Genomic DNA, 17838 nt, shown 5'->3' with positions numbered 1-17838 from the left:
TCTTCCTCACGACCCTAATCTAATCTCTGCCTCAACAGATTTACCTATTCTGGACATTCCATATAAATGGCATCATACAATGTGTGGTCTTTTGTATCTATCTTCTCTCATTTAGCATATTTTGTTCTTTCTAAATGTTTTGTTAGTGTAAATTATACAAATATTATTGTGATATTTATATAATAGGAATAATGTATCTCAAATTTACCTTTTCTAATACTTTCTTAACCTCTCCCTTTAACATTTTTCAGTGGGTTTCATCATGCTGTTTTCACAGATTTATGTAATATATTTAGAACATATTCATCCCCAGCACCTATTCCTTTCCCCCTCTCCATTTTCAGTGGCTCCCCTAAAATACTTCCCTTTACCATAATGTTTTATATGTTAATTAATGTTAAAGAATGTGTTTGTATTTCATTCCTTTTATGGCCAAATAATACCCCATTGTGGACAACACATTTTGTTTCTGGGCACCAATGACTCACGTCTGTAATTCTAGCTACTCAGGAGGCTGAGATCTGAGAATGGTAGTTTGAAGCCAGACCAGGCAGAAAATTCCGTGAGACTGACTACTCAGAAAAAGGCCAGAAGGGGCACTGTGGCACAAGTGGTAGAGCACTAGCCTTGAGCACAAAGAGGCTCAGGGACAACACCCAGGCCCTGAGTTCAAGCCCCAGGACCAGACAAAAAAAGCACCTTTGTTTATCCATTCATCTTTCAATGACACTGGGGTTGTTTATGCCTTTTGGCTATTGTAAATAATGCTACTTGAGTATTTATGTATAATTTTTATGTAAATATAAGTTTTCAATTTTCTTGGCTATAGACTTCGTGAAATGGCTGAGTCACCTATGAATTACATTTGACTTTTTGAGGACTTGCAAGTATGTTGTCCACAGTGGCTATTATATTTTATATTCTCATCAGCATCAAATGAGAGGTCTAATTTCTTTACAGTATTGCCAACATTCATTATTGAACATCTGTCTTATTCTAGCCATTCTAATACATGTAAAATGGTATCTAGTTGTGCTTTTGATTTGCATTTTTCACAGGCAAATTACCTATGGAGAAAGGTCTAGTTCATTTTTTAAAAGTTAATGTTAATTAACTTGAACTAACCACATCCAGCCAATGGTTACCATGCCTACTTTTGGTGAAGGTCAAGTGGGACCAGTTAGGTGACTAAAAGTCAAGTCCAGACTCATGACTCACTGCAGATGTTCCAGATGGAACCACCAGTGATTCAGCAAGAAGAGTAATAAAAGGGAGTCAGTGTGATATGAGCAAATAGGCCCTGCTAGCATATAGTCTGGCACTTAGGAAGCTCTAAAAACATAGTATTGATGATGAAAGCAACTCATGTTCATTGAAGGCATGAAAAGCTCCAATATTCATCATCTTATTACATCAAGCCTATGAGATAGAATTTACCAACTCCATTTTACATTTTTTTTAGAAGATCACCTATGCCAGTTATTAATCTTACTAACCATAGTCTCCATTCCGTTTCAAACTTAGAAACTTTTTTGTTTGGCTGGTTCTTAGGCTTGGAACTCAGGGCCTCATGGTCCCTAAGCTTCTTTTGCTCAAGGCTAGCACTCTACGATTTGACCACAGTGCCACTTCCCACTTTTTCTGTATACAAGAGTCATATGGACTTCTCTGCCACAATCCTCAGCTCTCAGCCTCCTAAGTAGCTAGGATTACAGGTATTCTATATAGGCTTAATTATAGCAATGACCTTTTACATCTCAACAAGGAAAAGTTAGATATTACTCAGGATTCCACCATTATATTTAGTATTTATAGTAGAACTCTATGTCTAATAACCTATCTCAAAAAGCCATTATGAGGACTGAATGATTTTCAAGTAGGAAAATATTATCACAGAGAGAAAATACAAACACTTGCCTTTGTGCATTATGAGTCAGAATTTTATTTTTAATGTTCAATCCATTTTCCTCTCCTTCTCTGAATTGGTTGAATAACCATATAATGAACATCTACTATGTACCAGACACTGTCTTTGGTGACAGAGATACAGCAATGACTATGACAGCCAAAAATCCTGACCTAATGAGATTTAAAATATATATTAAAGAAATGCATGATTTTAAAAGTACACACATGCCAATAAATGTATGTCACATGGAGAACTTGTTGCAGTCTATTTCATAATTAATCTCATCTGACACTGCAGCATGAGTACCCTTAAATGATACTCTGCCTAAGAAATCTGAACATTAATTATAGCCTTTTAAATGGTTCAAGCTCCATAAATTTGGCAGAACTTGTCTATAGCAGTTGCTACTCCAGAAGTAGCACACTCAGCTGTCAAGGTAGTGATGAGGATTATTAGAGCTTACCTTCAGTTCTGTAGGCTGGCCCAGACACCTCTGCACACAAGGTGAAGAAAATACAGAAAGAATCACCCAAGCATTTCTTTTGCCTAAATCATGGTATGATTTTCCATGCATTCATAATCACCTACCCCTGACCCCTATTTCAGATAGATAAAACAGAAATGATTAGGTTGTTCAGATGATTCATGTGGGTAGCAATTGTGTTGGCTGGAACAATAACACTACTCTTTTAAAGAATTCACATTTTATTCACCACTATAAATAACAATTTAATTTTTGAAATATTGTGTTTCAACACTACATTACAGAAAACAATAAAGCTCAAATTTACTGGTAGATGGGTTGCTTTTGGCAGTACAGGGTGGCCTTTGCTTGACCTATTCTTTTTACCTCACCTCTGGGATGAGTAAGCTGAATAAAAATTATGAATTAAGTTGATTGGTAAAGCCTAAACCAAAAGGCTAATATAATAATTTCCAGTCTCAAAACTCATTGGCTGATTTGTCTTACCCAGCAACTTCTTCCAACGTACTAAACACACAGATTTACAGGGGGAAAAATAATTGACCAGAGAAACTCACCACTAATATAGCTCAGTATCATTTAGCCAACTCATGTTTCCTAATTTAAAACACCAACCATTTAAGGAAAAAAGACAACCATAGAATCATAACTGCAAATACAACTTTTCTTTATTGCTATGAGAGCCAATGGAAACTATGAGAAGGCCTTTCTTTCAAAAGCTACTGTATTTCCTTCACTTGTGCAGGTAGACAGGAAGACTAGAAGTACATTAGTATGAACAGTGGTAAAATTGCTTCTTAGATTTTAGAATTCTGCCACCAATTACCTAAATGCCAGAGAGTAAGTACAAAGTAAAGTCAAGAGTGCATTCCACATGACATTCCCATGGATAGAATCAGCTATTCTTGGTTGGGTATGAGAAGGCTAACAACTCTCCCAGTAAATAGTCTAAGATTATTCACAATATCTATGTGCACAGAACATCCTGGTGAAATCCAAGTGACCACAGTATTCCAGGAGAGGATAACAATGGTCCAGGTGGGATGACACTATTTCAATGGGTTAGAGCATATCAACAACTCACAATAATATACTTGGTAGTCACAAGGGTAGGCATTCTCCTGAGGATTAAAAAGGGCAGTAACAATTGGGAGGAATGAAGATTATAACAGATGCTTAAGTTAGATTGCACTTGAGCACAGAAAAATGGAGGATATATCAGCACGGAATCCATGAGAAAAGGTCACAGAATTGTTAAAACAGGCTACTACTATTATCAAGCAGAAAAAGAAAGGGCACAGTAGTATATTATTTTCATTCACAAGTCTCTAGTCACCAAGTTAATAATTTGATACCACAGAGAGGAACAAGTTTGTAGAAATTTGAGAGTCAGGTATAAAAGCAGACACAGGTATTTATTTACCTAATCATTTTAGCTATTAGTTATTAGCAGTTCTGAATGATGGGCAAGAAAAACAGTACCAAGGTTTCAGCTCAGCAGGGATCAGCAAGATTTCTGTTTAAAGGAGCAAATGATAACCAGTTCAGGCTTTCTGGGCAAATATGGTCTCTGTTAAAACTACTCAACTCTCAAATTCTGCCTACAGCATGAAAGCAGTTATAGACAACGCAGGCCCTGGGCCAACTTAGCATATCACCTATATACAGTTTACTGGAAATTCTCAAACCTAGCGTGCTTCAGAATTCCTTTGGAGGGCTTGTTAGAACATATATAGCTTCTGATCTGTGGGGTCAAGGTGGAGCCTGAGAATCTGCATTTCTAACAAGTATCTAGATGCTGCTGCTAGTCAGGTGGTGATTCCACCCTTCGAGAACCATTGATTTATACCTTACACCCTAGAGGGAATGCTTAAGCAACTAAGTTCATACCTGATTGGTCATAAACGCTGCTCACTTAAGAAGTTCTAATCTCCAAGCCCCAATTAGAATTAAAGAGGAACAGGAAAACACACTAGCTGAGATTTCTTCTGCTTTGCTTTGACTTCAATATAAACTCATTATGGCCCCATCAATGTTGTTAAATAAACACCCTCAAATCTCTTTATTCAACATTTTCACATAGTATGTTCTAGATCCTATAAAGAGACAGGAATTAAAAACAGTCTTAAAGATAGAAGAAAATGATTCTTGCAAAATCAAAGAAAATGAACAACGGCTAGTTCTAATTATAAGTGCTTCATTTGAATAAAGGTAAAATAATTTGTAAGGCATTTTAAGATTTAAGAAATGTGTCATTTTTATAAGAATGTCAATTTTATAAGAATGCCATAAAGATAGTAATAAGATATCCTTACTTCACAAGATGAAGAAACTGAGTATGAACAAAGCAAATGATGTTACAGGATTAATAATAAAAGCTCCCCACATTTTTTCAAATCCAACTTATACCTCTTTTGGGGACTATGTTTAGGTCTAGGTATGTTTCTTCATGAGGAAAATATTCTCACAAGATGTTCAAATCCATATTCATGTTGTGAGCTGAATTAATGCAAGCAGGTTATAGACTGTAAAATGTGACCAGGAGTATAACAGAAGCTTCATCAACAGGAAAAATAGTAATATAAAATAATCCAAAAAATAGAGCAGCAAGCCTCAGATGCACTCTCTCCAAGTTTCCAAGCTTTTTAAAAATGTTTTGTGCCATGAGGATAATGGAAGTGATTTTGTTTGAATAAATATTTACACAGATCATCTTCACATTGTAAGAGAATTTTTTTATAAAACAGCATCACCTACAATATGTATGGGTAGTAGAAGCTTTTTCCATTCTTGCTAGCATGCTTTAAACATATTATACATTGATTATAATGTGAGATAATTATATTCGCATTCTAACTTGTGATCTGAATAGTCTGGTAATATTTTTTCAAAATTAGATTTTATAAGTCTTCATAAAACAGCTTTTATGCAATATCCACAGATTTTATTACAAATGAAATTTCTGTATCTTAACAGTGGACAAAATGATGTACAATGACCCTATATTTGTAGTGTGAGAAGGTTAGGCACTGAATTTAAAATTACCTAAAGTACCTAATTATTTACAAGTATCTAATTATTTTACAAGTGACTAAGAAAAGTTATTTGTTAAAATGATAATCTCATATTCATTGTCATATTATATTGCTAGGACAAAAACCCACTTAAAATGATATTAAGCCTAAGAAGACTGATAGAGATTCTTAAATAAAGTCAGACAATTCTGCTTTCGAACTAATGGCTCAAACAGATGTCAACAAAAACTTCTAACCTAATAATATAAATAATACTACCCAAAGATTATCATAGAAAAAGATACCTTTAACTGTTCTCTGATACCAACCTAATAAGTATTTTATATAGAAATAGCCTAAATAGACTTCTCAATTCCAATGGCATCATTCTGGTACCTGACAAGATAATATGAATAAAATGCTGTTCTATGGATTTAGGTAATTTTAAATTCAGTGCCTAACCTTCTCACACTACAACTATAGGGTCATTGTACATCATTTTGTCCACTGTTAAGATACAGAAATTTCTTTTGTAATAAAATCTGTGGATATTGTATAAAAGAATATCATAAAAATTCATATATCCTGTTTGTAGTTGTGTCTTAAATATATAGCCTGAGATTTTTCTTCTCTCAGCCCTGAAATTTTACATTATGAACAGTTAATCTATCAAATGTCCAAGTGAAAAAGCAAAACACAAATTTCTTCTTTTCACATAAGCTTTAGAGCTTTTCACAGAACTGTAAAATTATAATATAGAACAGACTTACAAATTATGGAAGTCTGTAAACTACAAAAAAAGCAGTTAAGTTTTGGTAAAAACCACAAAGTGCTCTTAAATATATTTTAAAATGTCTGTGAGATTTCCTTAATTCTCCCTACCTGCATTCTGCTTCTTTGAACATGAGGACAGACTCCCAGAAGACTGAGTTATACAAAGAGAAGACTGATAAATCACTGCTGTCTTGAAGATTTCCCCAACAGTCTCTGGTTTTCTTACTTAACACACTCATTCAGCAACTACTAGAGTATTTACTATTTCCTGGTGACTGAACTGCACAAAAGATAAGTATGTGAAGAAGTCAATTATGACTTCTGTCTTATCAGTATGTTCAGTCCAGATTCCGTCTAGATTTAATTCCCATCTTTTCTCACAGAGAGCTCCTTGAGATCAAAAATCCCAAGTGTCTGGTGAATAATAATCATGACAATCAAAATAATAACAACCTTTAGACATTTTCCATGGTTCATGTTATTCGATCCTCATAGCAACCCAGCTGTGGTATATACTATTACTCTTATTTTACAGATAAAGAAACAGGAACAGAAAGGTTAACTAGAAATGATTTAAATGGACAATCAAATACATGTTAGCATCACTAACAATTTTACACACATAGAAGAAAGAATTCTCATTTTATCAGATTATTTATGTAACAGATCCTGTGTTTAGCACAAAAAAGTACACATTTGGAAATTGTTAAAACTTATATATATAAGGACATCTGAGTATCTCAGAGACACACCACAAATATAAAAAGACTTATGCTATATTTTGTAATCACTAGTCCATGTAAATGGCTTGTGAAACAGCTATGATTCCTTCTATAAACAAGAAGAAAATGGCCACATGGTGTCCTGTTACCACATCAGATCTCTGGGGGATGTCTTAAAAGCAATAAAACAATAGTAGCCCCCATGTTCTAAGAGAACTATGTACTATGGGCTGAAAGTATATGCTGTTTCCTAAAAACATAAATTAGATTTCATAAAATAGCAATGATAAAGTAACTTAGTAGAGCTAGAGCTGTCTGAAACAGAAAAAAAAGATCATTTCATTTAATAAACATATGGTTGGATGGCAATATTTCCATCCCAGATATAAATATAACTAAATACTTTAAATTCAAGGTTAAAAAACAAAAATGCAGATTCAATCTATGTGTTTAAGTATCACTAAACTATGGGAGAGAGGCCCATTAATCATTCTCATGTGTAAATCACATAAATAGTCTTAACAGTAGTTGTAAAGCAAAAATAGGTATAGTAAAAGTAATCAAGATGATTAAAGAGAAAAAACCATGTCCAAGAGCTCAAGGTGAAGTGAAATAATGTACATTTATATAAAAATTGGCTTAAGGGCAATAAAATAATCATGTTCTATTGGTGAAAAAAGCCAATGAAGAAATTTAGACAGTGGAGGAAAGAAAACAAGAGAGGAAAACAAAGTACTACCCTCATCCAACCTGGGCAAAAACCTTTGATGCAAGAATCAAGTTTCACATTATGAAAGGATTTAAGAAATGGTGTGACAAGTACCCAAGAACTTAAAGCAAATTTAAAATATCAAAAACTTATTTTTTCACTTCACGAAAGGTGTTCATTTAACTGATAATCATTTATAAACGAGGAATGAAAATGACCTAATTTTAGGAAAACCAAATGATTTTACCTAAAAGCCATTCATTAAAATCTACAAAATTATGATTATGGTGAAAAAGAAATGTACATTTTTCTTTGGCCTAAGTATGTTCATTTTTACATTTATAAATACTATAAAATTATCAAAATGCACAGAAATGGAACCAGAACAGTTTTTCAGACACACCACAAACTGAATATTAAACATTATATTCATTTTAATAGGGGCTTTAAATTGCCTCTATGCTGCAGCCATGCCTCTTCTTTGTCCTCAATGTGCTGGCATTTTACATTATTGATGTTTTCTCCTTTGAAACATCTGTGCTGCCTTGCTATCCTGTTCTTCTGAGTTAAACTCCACACCACGATCCCCCAGCTCCATCAAGCCCTAAGAACTCACTCAGTTTCACTTCCACACAGATCATTCTCAAAGCATCGCTGCCATTCCATATATCTCCCCCAATTTCCACTCTAACACTGGACCAGCACTGACTAATTGGACCAACACTGTCCAATTAGAAATGACTTGCACTCAATCCAATGTCAAAGCTACCAATTCATATCATGGAAGAGTGGTCACCAAGAGTCACATACAGTCTATCTGGCTATAGAAAGATTTTTGGAGAGCTGGGTGCCAGTGACTCACACCTATAGTCCTAACTACTCAAGACGTTAAGATCTGGAGGATAGTGGTTCTAGGCTACCCCAAACAGAAAAAACTGCAAAACTCATTCTACTAACCAGCAAAATAAAAAGTGATTGGAGGTGTGGCTTATGTGGTACAGTGCCAGCACAGACAAGAAAGTTGAGCAAGCATGAAGTCCTGAGTTCAGGACCCAGAACCAGCAAAAACAAAACAAAACAACAAAAAAAAACACCAAACATATAGTTAGATATACTATTTTAATATGAAATGAGTATTCCAATGTAGGATACAAGTATGATCTCATTTTGGTTTAATGTTTTAATTTTATTGTCAAGGTGATGTACAGAGGGGTTACAGTTACATACATAAGGAAGTGAGTACATTTCTTGCCAAACTAACTTCCAGAAATATATACAAGAAATTGAACAATATGTCTGGAGAATTTGGAGATTTGAAACAATGGAGAGAGTCACTATTTACTTTTATGTCACCTACATTTTAAAATTTACAATATATATCATTTTATACTTTACTCTATAAAAACTAGTTAATAAAGCAGTAAAATGTATTACATCTCAAAACTGAAAATGTACATTAACTTCAAATCAACTCAACTTCAAAAATGCAATTTTTCCAGTAAAGAAAGTCAGACAGATTCTTTATACTGATGGAGGCTCTACAATCACTAACAACACAGTGGCCCCAGGAGACAAAGGAGTGATTTCTATAGCATTTTATACGCAGTAGTAGAAACCCAGAGCCTTATTTGGTGGCTCCCAAATCTGCATGATCAGCTTTAATCAAGAAGTAACTGCCCCTACCCCCAAATGTCAAAACAACACATCTCATCAGCTTGCTGACAGGGATCAGGTACCTGCTCAGAAGTGGTAAGTCAGTCTCTTGATTAGGTGTGCAATGTTGTTTGAAAGCTGAGATGCTCAAATTCAGAAGCTGTGAGTAAGTACATGGGTTGTGGACTCACAGAGCAGAATCCTAGTGCTTTTACTATAGGATATAGGAATGACTACCCTGTAGAAAGAATCCCACCCCCAACAAACACCTATCTCTGAAAACCACACTACTTCTGACTGACTTGGCAGTTTGGGATTCTTTTCTGTATTTTGTCTGTTGGGGTAGAGAGACTGGAAACAAAAACTGGAAGAGTAAAAGGAATAGGGAAAGTTTCATATTTCAACTACTGAAAAACACATTGATAATTGGTTAGTCTGGTGACAAAGGCTGATGCTTCATTAAAGAGAAAGGCAAAAGAAATCAATGAAAGAATGAATAGTATATGGTTCCTCTTTGGAAAGGGTGAGTTATGTAACTAGAAAGTTGAACAATCAGAAAATTTGCAGTAAACATAAATAACTTTGAAAATGAAGGTGAGTCCAAGAAACCCCATGCAGTATTTTTACAACTTGACTCAGAAGGCAGTAAGACTATAGAACCAACTGGACTCTCATGGTATCTTAAGCAAATTACCCCTTATAGAACTCAGTGTGCTCTGTAAAATGGGGAAAAATAAACGAGACAATACACATTCAACGTGCATAACATTAGAAAGCTTATTACCCTTTATAAAGTGGCCACTAGGTGTGTGTATTTAATATGTAAATAATCTTATGTCAATATCATTTTAAACATAGTGTTTTATCACATTTAAATGTGAAAGCATTCACAAAAGGGGAACAATTCAGGCAAATCTAAAAAAGTGAGGTATAAGCTGGGTCCCAATGGCTAAGAGATCTGGGTATCATGGTTCAAAGCCTGTTGGGACAGGAAAGTCCATGACACTCTTGTCTCTAAGCACAAAAGCTCAGGAACAGCACCCAGGCCTCCAGTTCCAGCCCTAGGACTGGCACAAAAAAGTGTGGTATATCAGCCTCTTTAATTTGTTGAATATAGCTACAATAAGAATTAGAAGAGTTTTACATGAAAAGGAAATATCCAGTAACAAAGTAGGAAGGGACAATATAAATACAATTCATCAGGTGAAACTGCTGTTGATATAAGAACAAAAAATGGAAGCCGGATGCCAGTGGCTCATGCCTATAATCCAACTCAGGAGGCTGACATCTGAGGATCATGGTTTGAAGCTAGCCAGAAGAAAAAGCTCCCTGTGAAATTCTTATCTCCAATTAACCACTCAAAAACCCGAAGTGGAGTTGTGGCTCAAAGTGGTAGAGAGCCAGCCTTCAATAAAAGAGCTCAGCAACAGGGCCCAGATACTGAGTTCAAGCCCTACAACCAACAAAAAAATGGAGGATGAATATATATGTCAAGTATATGCAAACATGTCATAAGAAGTATTTAGGAAGACAATTTGCAAATGCCACCTTCTAAAGCAATATGGAAAAATAGACATCTTATAAACTGATAGCTAACTCCCTTCCCTAACAATTCCCCCAATCAAACCCCATCATCAGGAATCAGCATTGTCTCTCTACTCCCAATGAGGTCTGCCATCTGTAGGAATCCAAGTCCTGTGTCTTAACTGGTTTTTCCTCTGTGGAAGTATAGTTGAACCTCCACGGCTTGGCATCTCCAGGTTCCCAACAATTCAGGTGGTGATTGTTTTTCATTCACCTTTCTACATTGGCTGTCACAGTTACCACACACTCTTTTCATGGAACACTACTCATTTCTGGAAAATTCTCAGTTTATTCAGGTTCACACTTGACCTTTTCCTAGCATCAAAAACTAGCTTACTGTGTAAAATTTCCAGGAAAGAGTTTCCAGCAGCATGTTATATTTGTCCTGTAGCACTAAAAACCCAAATCACTAAGCCAATAAACACACGTGGAGACCATAGTTATTAGTAGAAATTAGTGAAACTGAATTTTTTTCTATGTTGAATTATATACTTTACATATTATTATTTCAGTATTTACATAAAGGTTGCATTTAATTTGATTTTCTGGCAAACAGCACTATTGGAGTCAAGAGTATGGAATCTAAAGTATACAAGCAATTTAACCACTGACTTTTAATAGAGTGTATATGAAAACATAATCCATACTAAACTGATAAATTTCTTAATATTAAGTTAAGCCATTACAGTGAAAAGCCATCAACTGTTCTTGAAGCAATTCTTGTTCTGTGTTGTTCTAAACATCACACAATCGCCATGTTAGTATTAGATGGGTGTCATAAATCAATGTGGATCTTAAAAGGCCCAAGAAATCAAAGCCAAACACAGGCAGAAACTAAATTCTTACACAATGAGGTTCAAAAACACAAGTGCATAGAAGATAAAAATCCATGTTTTGGTCTAGTAGCTTCAGTATCTTCCCCCCCCCAAAAAAAACACCCACATTTATTAAAGTCTGTCCCTAAATACTACATCCATCATCTAAGTTTTAAACCAATGACTCTCAGTCATTATTACACACAAGAAGCATTTAGCTTAAAAATTACCAATGACATGACCTACTCTCAGGGATTCTGGCCTCATTGCTCTAACACAGAACTCTGGCATTGATCCTTTTGAAAAACTCCCTAGGTCATTCTAATATACATGTTGGTAGAGAACTACCACTTTAAACTAATGCAGCCTTTTGAGACCATGATTAGTCTAAGGTTGATAAACATACTTTTTGTCTTTTAATGAGGTTTTATTTAAACCCCCTCAATTCATTCCACATCTAATGAGGGAAGGTTATACTGCAGGGAGTGTGATAAGTAATGGAGAAAGATGTCTATGATCCACTTCCTGCCCTCAAGAAGCTCCCTATTAGCTAGGTAGAGAGACCCATAAATAAGTAACTGTAATTAAATATGGTAAGTGCTCTGGAGGTGTAAGCAAATACAGCAGCCTCACAAACTGGCATGTCATCCTTGAGCAAGGATCATGCTGCATCATTCCAATTTTAGTCTATGGTCTAGCAGCACAGGGAAGTCAAAAGTTGTAAGTTTTGGAATATCCTAAATGCCAGTACAAATATTCAGCCTACATAATGTGAAAATGGTGAGCATTTTTCTCTTCTCTTTCACGGAAACTGCTGTGAAAGAAAGTTGGCATTTTTCTATTTTAATTTTCTATGTTTTTAATTTTCTCTTAAAATTTCTTTCATGTAATATTATTGATTGTACATTTAACTACAAAATTGTAAATTTGTAAAAGCTACAATAAATGGCCATGACATAAAAATTAGTCATTATCTTGTATCTGCACAATACCTATCTTTTCTAGTAATTGCTACGTTTGCTAAGACAAGTAGTTTGGGAATTATGATAGGGTCCTATTACTGGAGATTTGTTTCAGTAAGCTGAAATATATTGTATGAAAACGTTATGGAAACAATAGACATTCAAGAGTTTCTGCATGACTGTCAAAAAAATTTTAAAAAACAAGGGAAGAGAGTTTTTTTTTTAAAGAAATGGCATCCTCCCAATTTGTATAATTAATCAGATACACGGTTCTTTCAACGATAATTCTAAAGGCAAAGGCTGAAACCACTAGAAAGAAAATACATTCCAAATAATGGTGTACTTTAAAACCTCCTCACTTCAAGTTGTTCTTCTCAACCAAGGCAAATATACACTAAAGGATCTAAATTAAACAGGAACCTTCCTTTACACCAAGTAAAGCTTAGTACATAGTGGATGAGTGAGTAGGTGGATAGGTAGGCAGGAGAGTAAGTGGGTGGCCAATTAGTCTTGAAAAGTAAAATGCATTTTAAAGTGTCTTAGTAAAATTGAAACCTATTAAGACCTGGTGGTTAAAAATGTGATATAAATCTGATATAAAACAAAATTGAAAGTCTATAGATGTTGGAACAAAAAGGTTTCCCCGTACAAGTGAAGATCTTTGAGGCCTTTCTGTCTAAATCCTTAATTGAACAAATTCTAAGTTAAACGTATGCTGCCAAGATCCCTGAAAGAAAATCTCAAATGCATTTCAATTTCAGGATCAATATATACTAAGACAATTTACCGGAGAAACCTTCAACCTTTACACAGGGTGAGAAACACTATCATTACATCCTTTAACACAAAGGCTATCTTGCATTCATTATTTCACACAGAATGGCATTTTATAAATGGCACTGACCAAGTCAGATTTTGTAGGATGCGAATGAGATTTCACAGTTCATAGTAGTGAGGCTAGCTACAGAATAACTATCATGACTAAATTAGCTTCCTCTCCCTCCCTGTGCAGCTGTGAAACAACAGAAGAGATGAATTTAATTCTGTACCAGGAGTACTTCCTTGAAAATATTCTATCAATTGTAAGTCAGCAGAATTCTGACTGTTTTAACATGATGCTGACCATTTTCAAGAGCCAAAGTGATCACATTATTATCCTTCCAGACCTTAAGGAATCAGAACTAGTCACCAAAATTGATTCAATAATAGTTACTTTCCCTCATTGCAATGAAATTAACATTTTAATCTCACATTTTCCAATTATGACTTTGGTGTCTCACTTACAATCAGCTATAACTAAGACAAAACAAATACCACTCACACAGACAGCTATTTGTGGGGCTTTGGGGAAATACCTAAATTACCTTCACTGGGAGATCCTGACAATGATGAAACCAAAGAGGTTTTGGCTACATTTTTCTCTCTAGAACTGTGTCATTCAAATGTGGCTATTGAGCACTTGAAATGTGGCCGGTCCTACTAAGGGACTGGATTCTGGATTTTATTTAATTTTAATTAAATGTAAATGCAAAAAGAAATACTGAGTTTGGCTACTGAAAACTTTTAAGTTTGTTTGGAACAACTTAGGTATGTGAATATACTTTTGCACATGCAAATTTTATGAAACCTAAAAACAGATCAATTATTTCTGGGGAAATTTTAGCCTAGCTTCAGAATTGAGATGTGCTGTCAGTGTAAAATACACACTGGATTTCAAAGATTCAGAATGAAAAGATGTGCAATAGCTTAACATTTTTTGGCTTATTACATATTGAAATAATAGGATCTCTGGGGTTAAATAAAATATTTTATTAAAATTAATCACACCTGTTTGTTTTAAATCTACTAGAAAAATTTAAATTACATATGTGGTGCTCATTACATATCTTTTGGACAGCGCTGGTTTTAGGGCACTTCCACAACGACTTTAGCAGACACATTTGGATATCCTCTTCCGAACAGACAGACTGGTCACTGAACAATAGGGGCAAGGAGTAACATGTCCTCGTAGTAATTGGGTCTGAGTGAAGTGTGGAGCAAGCTCCTATCCACAATTTCACCATGTGAGGCAACACTGTAATACCTCTATGTGGAAGAGAAAATGAGTTATCAGCACTCAAACAAATTGCAATTGAGTACTGTAGACAACTTAAAAGACATAAAGCCAACTGCTCTAAGGTCTTCATTTTCCAGCTGCGGATCTTAAAATAGACAATAAAGAACCGCTTCTGAAAAGAGGTAAAATATCCCAATGGTAGCTATTAAAGAAGCAAGATTTGCCCTTAAATCTTATCTCAACTTCCAAAGCCACGGCATACACGCTGAGCTAGGAAATCAACTTCAGATTGCCAGCATTTCCCTCACAAGCAAATTAACAGGATTGTGCACTTGGAATACTGTTTGACAAGAATGAAAAGGAAACTATTCAAAACAGATTTAAGGAATGGACAATTAGATGAGGAACTGCAGATTCAATTCTCAATCAGCATTGTGATTAATCTGATTCCCTGCTTTCCCTAGAGTAATTATACAACACAGATGAAAGGATGAGCATTTGGACTGTCAGTTCTATATTCTCGACCAGCCCGGTGACTCAAAGCAGACGGCTCTACCACGCTAACCACCATCCCAACAACAGTGGAAGGGAGCCTCCAGCACTGATTGAACAGTCATTGCATAACGAGGTATTAAAAATTCGGGTGTCCACAACTCTTTCTATGTCCATCTACACCAGGTGAGAAATCTCCTGGAACTGGACGCAACCCATCTGAAATGACCCCGTCCAATCCGGGCATGGGGTGAACACAAAGGCATCTGTCTAATATCTTGCACAATAGACACACACCCCACAATTAGAACCCTTAGACGCTCTTTCTCTCCCTACACAAGCAAATGAAATGTACGCTGCTCTTTTCGTAAAAGGTCTACGATATATGTAAGGTAACAATAACCCCAAGTGTTCCTAGGAAGCAACTATAAAAAAAATCACTTCTGCCACGTCCCTGTGTAACCGTCAGATAAAATGCAGGCAGCCAGCCCTTATGCCTTACGGGGTGGCCGACCTGGGCTCCTTGGCCTCAACGGATCGTTGGGAACCCCCCGACTCCCTCCTGGCAAGAGAGCCAGGTACACGTCTATAAATACTCCAGGGTGAAGAGGACGAGGAAGGCAGAAGGGAGGGAGGAAGGGAGGGCAGGGGGCAGGCCTGGAGCGGGTGCGGGAGGACCCAGACATCACTGAAATGCATTTTTCCACAGTCCCGCTCCCTCGCGTGGAGACTCACTTGCCGATCACCTCGCACAGCTCGTACACATCCTCGAACAGCACGTCGTCGTCGGCCATGGTCCGGAGGGGACAGCGGCCGCAGCGTGGAGGGCTTCAAAAACCGGGGTGGGGGGCGCCCAAGAGCTCAGTGCCCGGCACTGGGCTCGCCTCCTCCCCGCAGGACCTGCGAACCCTCGGTGCTGAGGACGACTGAGTGGGGCCGCGAGGCCCGGAGACTGCAGCGCCTTCCTCTGCGGGCGACCGCCCCGGCGCGGGCGGCGGGGCCGGGGCGTGGGAGCGAGGGCGGCCCGGGCCCGGCGCCGCCCGCCCGCCCGCTGCTCCTCGAGCTGCTCGGGCCGCGCTGCTGCTTGTGCGGACCCTCGGGGACCGCGCGGTGCCGCACTCTCCTCTCGTCAGCCCGCGCGGGCCGCGAGGCCGCGACCGCCGCTCCCTCTGCCCGAGGACGGCTCCGGCGCGGTGCGGGGCAGCTCGGGCTACAGGGGGGGCCGCGGCAGGACCATGGAGGGAGGATCGCCGCGGAGGGAGGTGGCGGCTGCGGATCGGCACTGGGGACCAGGAGGCGGCGGCAGAGACGCTCCCTCCTCCTTCTCCTCCTCCCACCGCCGCCGCCCGCCTGCCCGCTCGTCCGAGAGTGGGAGGGGGATTCGCGGGACTAGCGCTCCGAACGGGCTGGTGCCTGGGCCGCCGCCTTCAGCTCCTCCCCTCAGCCTCAGCATTCGACGAGTTCGCCAGCCCCGCGCACCCACCTCGCGCATACACGCCCTCCTCCCGCTTCTGCCCGCGCGGCTGCCAGATCCACAGACCCCGCCCACTCCAGCCCGAAGGGAGGTGGTGGCCCGTGGATGCGAAGCGGGGGGGGGGGGGGGGGGGGAACTAGCGAGTCGGATGGCGCATGCGCGCGGCGCGGGCCACGTCACGGTGAACGGGCGGGCTTCTGGAATCTAGAGGGCGCGGGGGGTTGGCAAATGGGGTGCGCGGGCTGCAGCTGCTAAGGCGGGGCTGTCGGAGTTCAGCGCCTCCCAGCCCAGCCTCAACTAAGCTGCGAAAGAAACCAGAGACAAAAGGTCCTTGGACCCACACGCACACGTTATTCGACGTGATCTTCTGAACTCTGGCCGCTCTCCCCCTTCTTTTGTAATCGTAGGAAGCTGGTTCCAGTTTTTGCTGCGGGGGGCACTGGGCGGGGGAGGCAAGGAAAGGGTGGTAATGAATGGGAAAGCAAGAGGAGATGGAGACTGTCGTTCTGGACCATGCTTGGCGGCGGATGCTTTTAGTGCCACCCTTGTTATTCCTTAATGGAGATGAGGGCTTGGGGTGTGGAATTGCCTGGAAAATAAAAGAACTAACCTCCCCCCCCCCAATAAAAACTGTCTAGGAAGGCGTACACAAACACAATAACCTATAGACCGGCTTCTCCCGCGTTCTACCCCCAACTCAAATATTTGGGCAGCTTTTATCCTTGCTCGAGAGGAACAGGAAGGCAGTCCCGTTATGTATTTGTCCCCAGTCCCCCAACACCAACTTTGCTTTCTCTGTAAATGTTCGACTCATCAGGATAAAAAGGCAACAGAGAAGTGGATGCAGAAGGCTAGCCAAGGGAGGGAGGTTGTGGGTGTTGCCGCTGTGCTACATTGCATTCAGCATGAAGATTTCTGTTCTACTGAGCATGTGCAGAATGAGCCAACGCCATCAGACAGGTATATGCCTCAGTTGAAGACCAATAAAAAAAAGTCTTTGTTCCTCCGCACAGCCAAAGTGCCCGATTAGTTCATAAGTCGGCTTCCAGAAATTATGTGGTAAAATTCTCAGTGCTGTAAAAAAAAATTTTAATGCTATTTACCAAAGTGGAGGGGCAGTATAGACACTAGTTTCTCTTCAGAAACGTCTCTTGCAAACCCTTTGACCACTCCCTAATGAAGCTGAGACT

At 38.6% G+C, this 17838-nt stretch overlaps 1 protein-coding gene across 1 annotated transcript in view; it reads right to left on the bottom strand.

The window, feature by feature from the left end:
* Cask (calcium/calmodulin dependent serine protein kinase) overlaps nucleotides 1–16563 on the bottom strand; it is a 333827-nt gene extending 317264 nt beyond the window's left edge. The window contains exon 1 of the mRNA XM_048336639.1: nucleotides 15910–16563. Coding sequence (XP_048192596.1) covers nucleotides 15910–15968 — 59 coding nt within the window. The 5' untranslated portion in view covers nucleotides 15969–16563. The remainder of the gene's footprint in view (nucleotides 1–15909) is intronic.
* Between the last annotated feature and the right edge of the window lie 1275 nt (nucleotides 16564–17838).

Source organism: Perognathus longimembris, chromosome 28, assembly GCF_023159225.1.
Source record: "Perognathus longimembris pacificus isolate PPM17 chromosome 28, ASM2315922v1, whole genome shotgun sequence".
NCBI lineage: Eukaryota > Metazoa > Chordata > Mammalia > Rodentia > Heteromyidae > Perognathus > Perognathus longimembris.
Note: the sequence above shows the minus strand (reverse complement) of the source record. Positions and strands in the feature narration are given on the sequence as shown.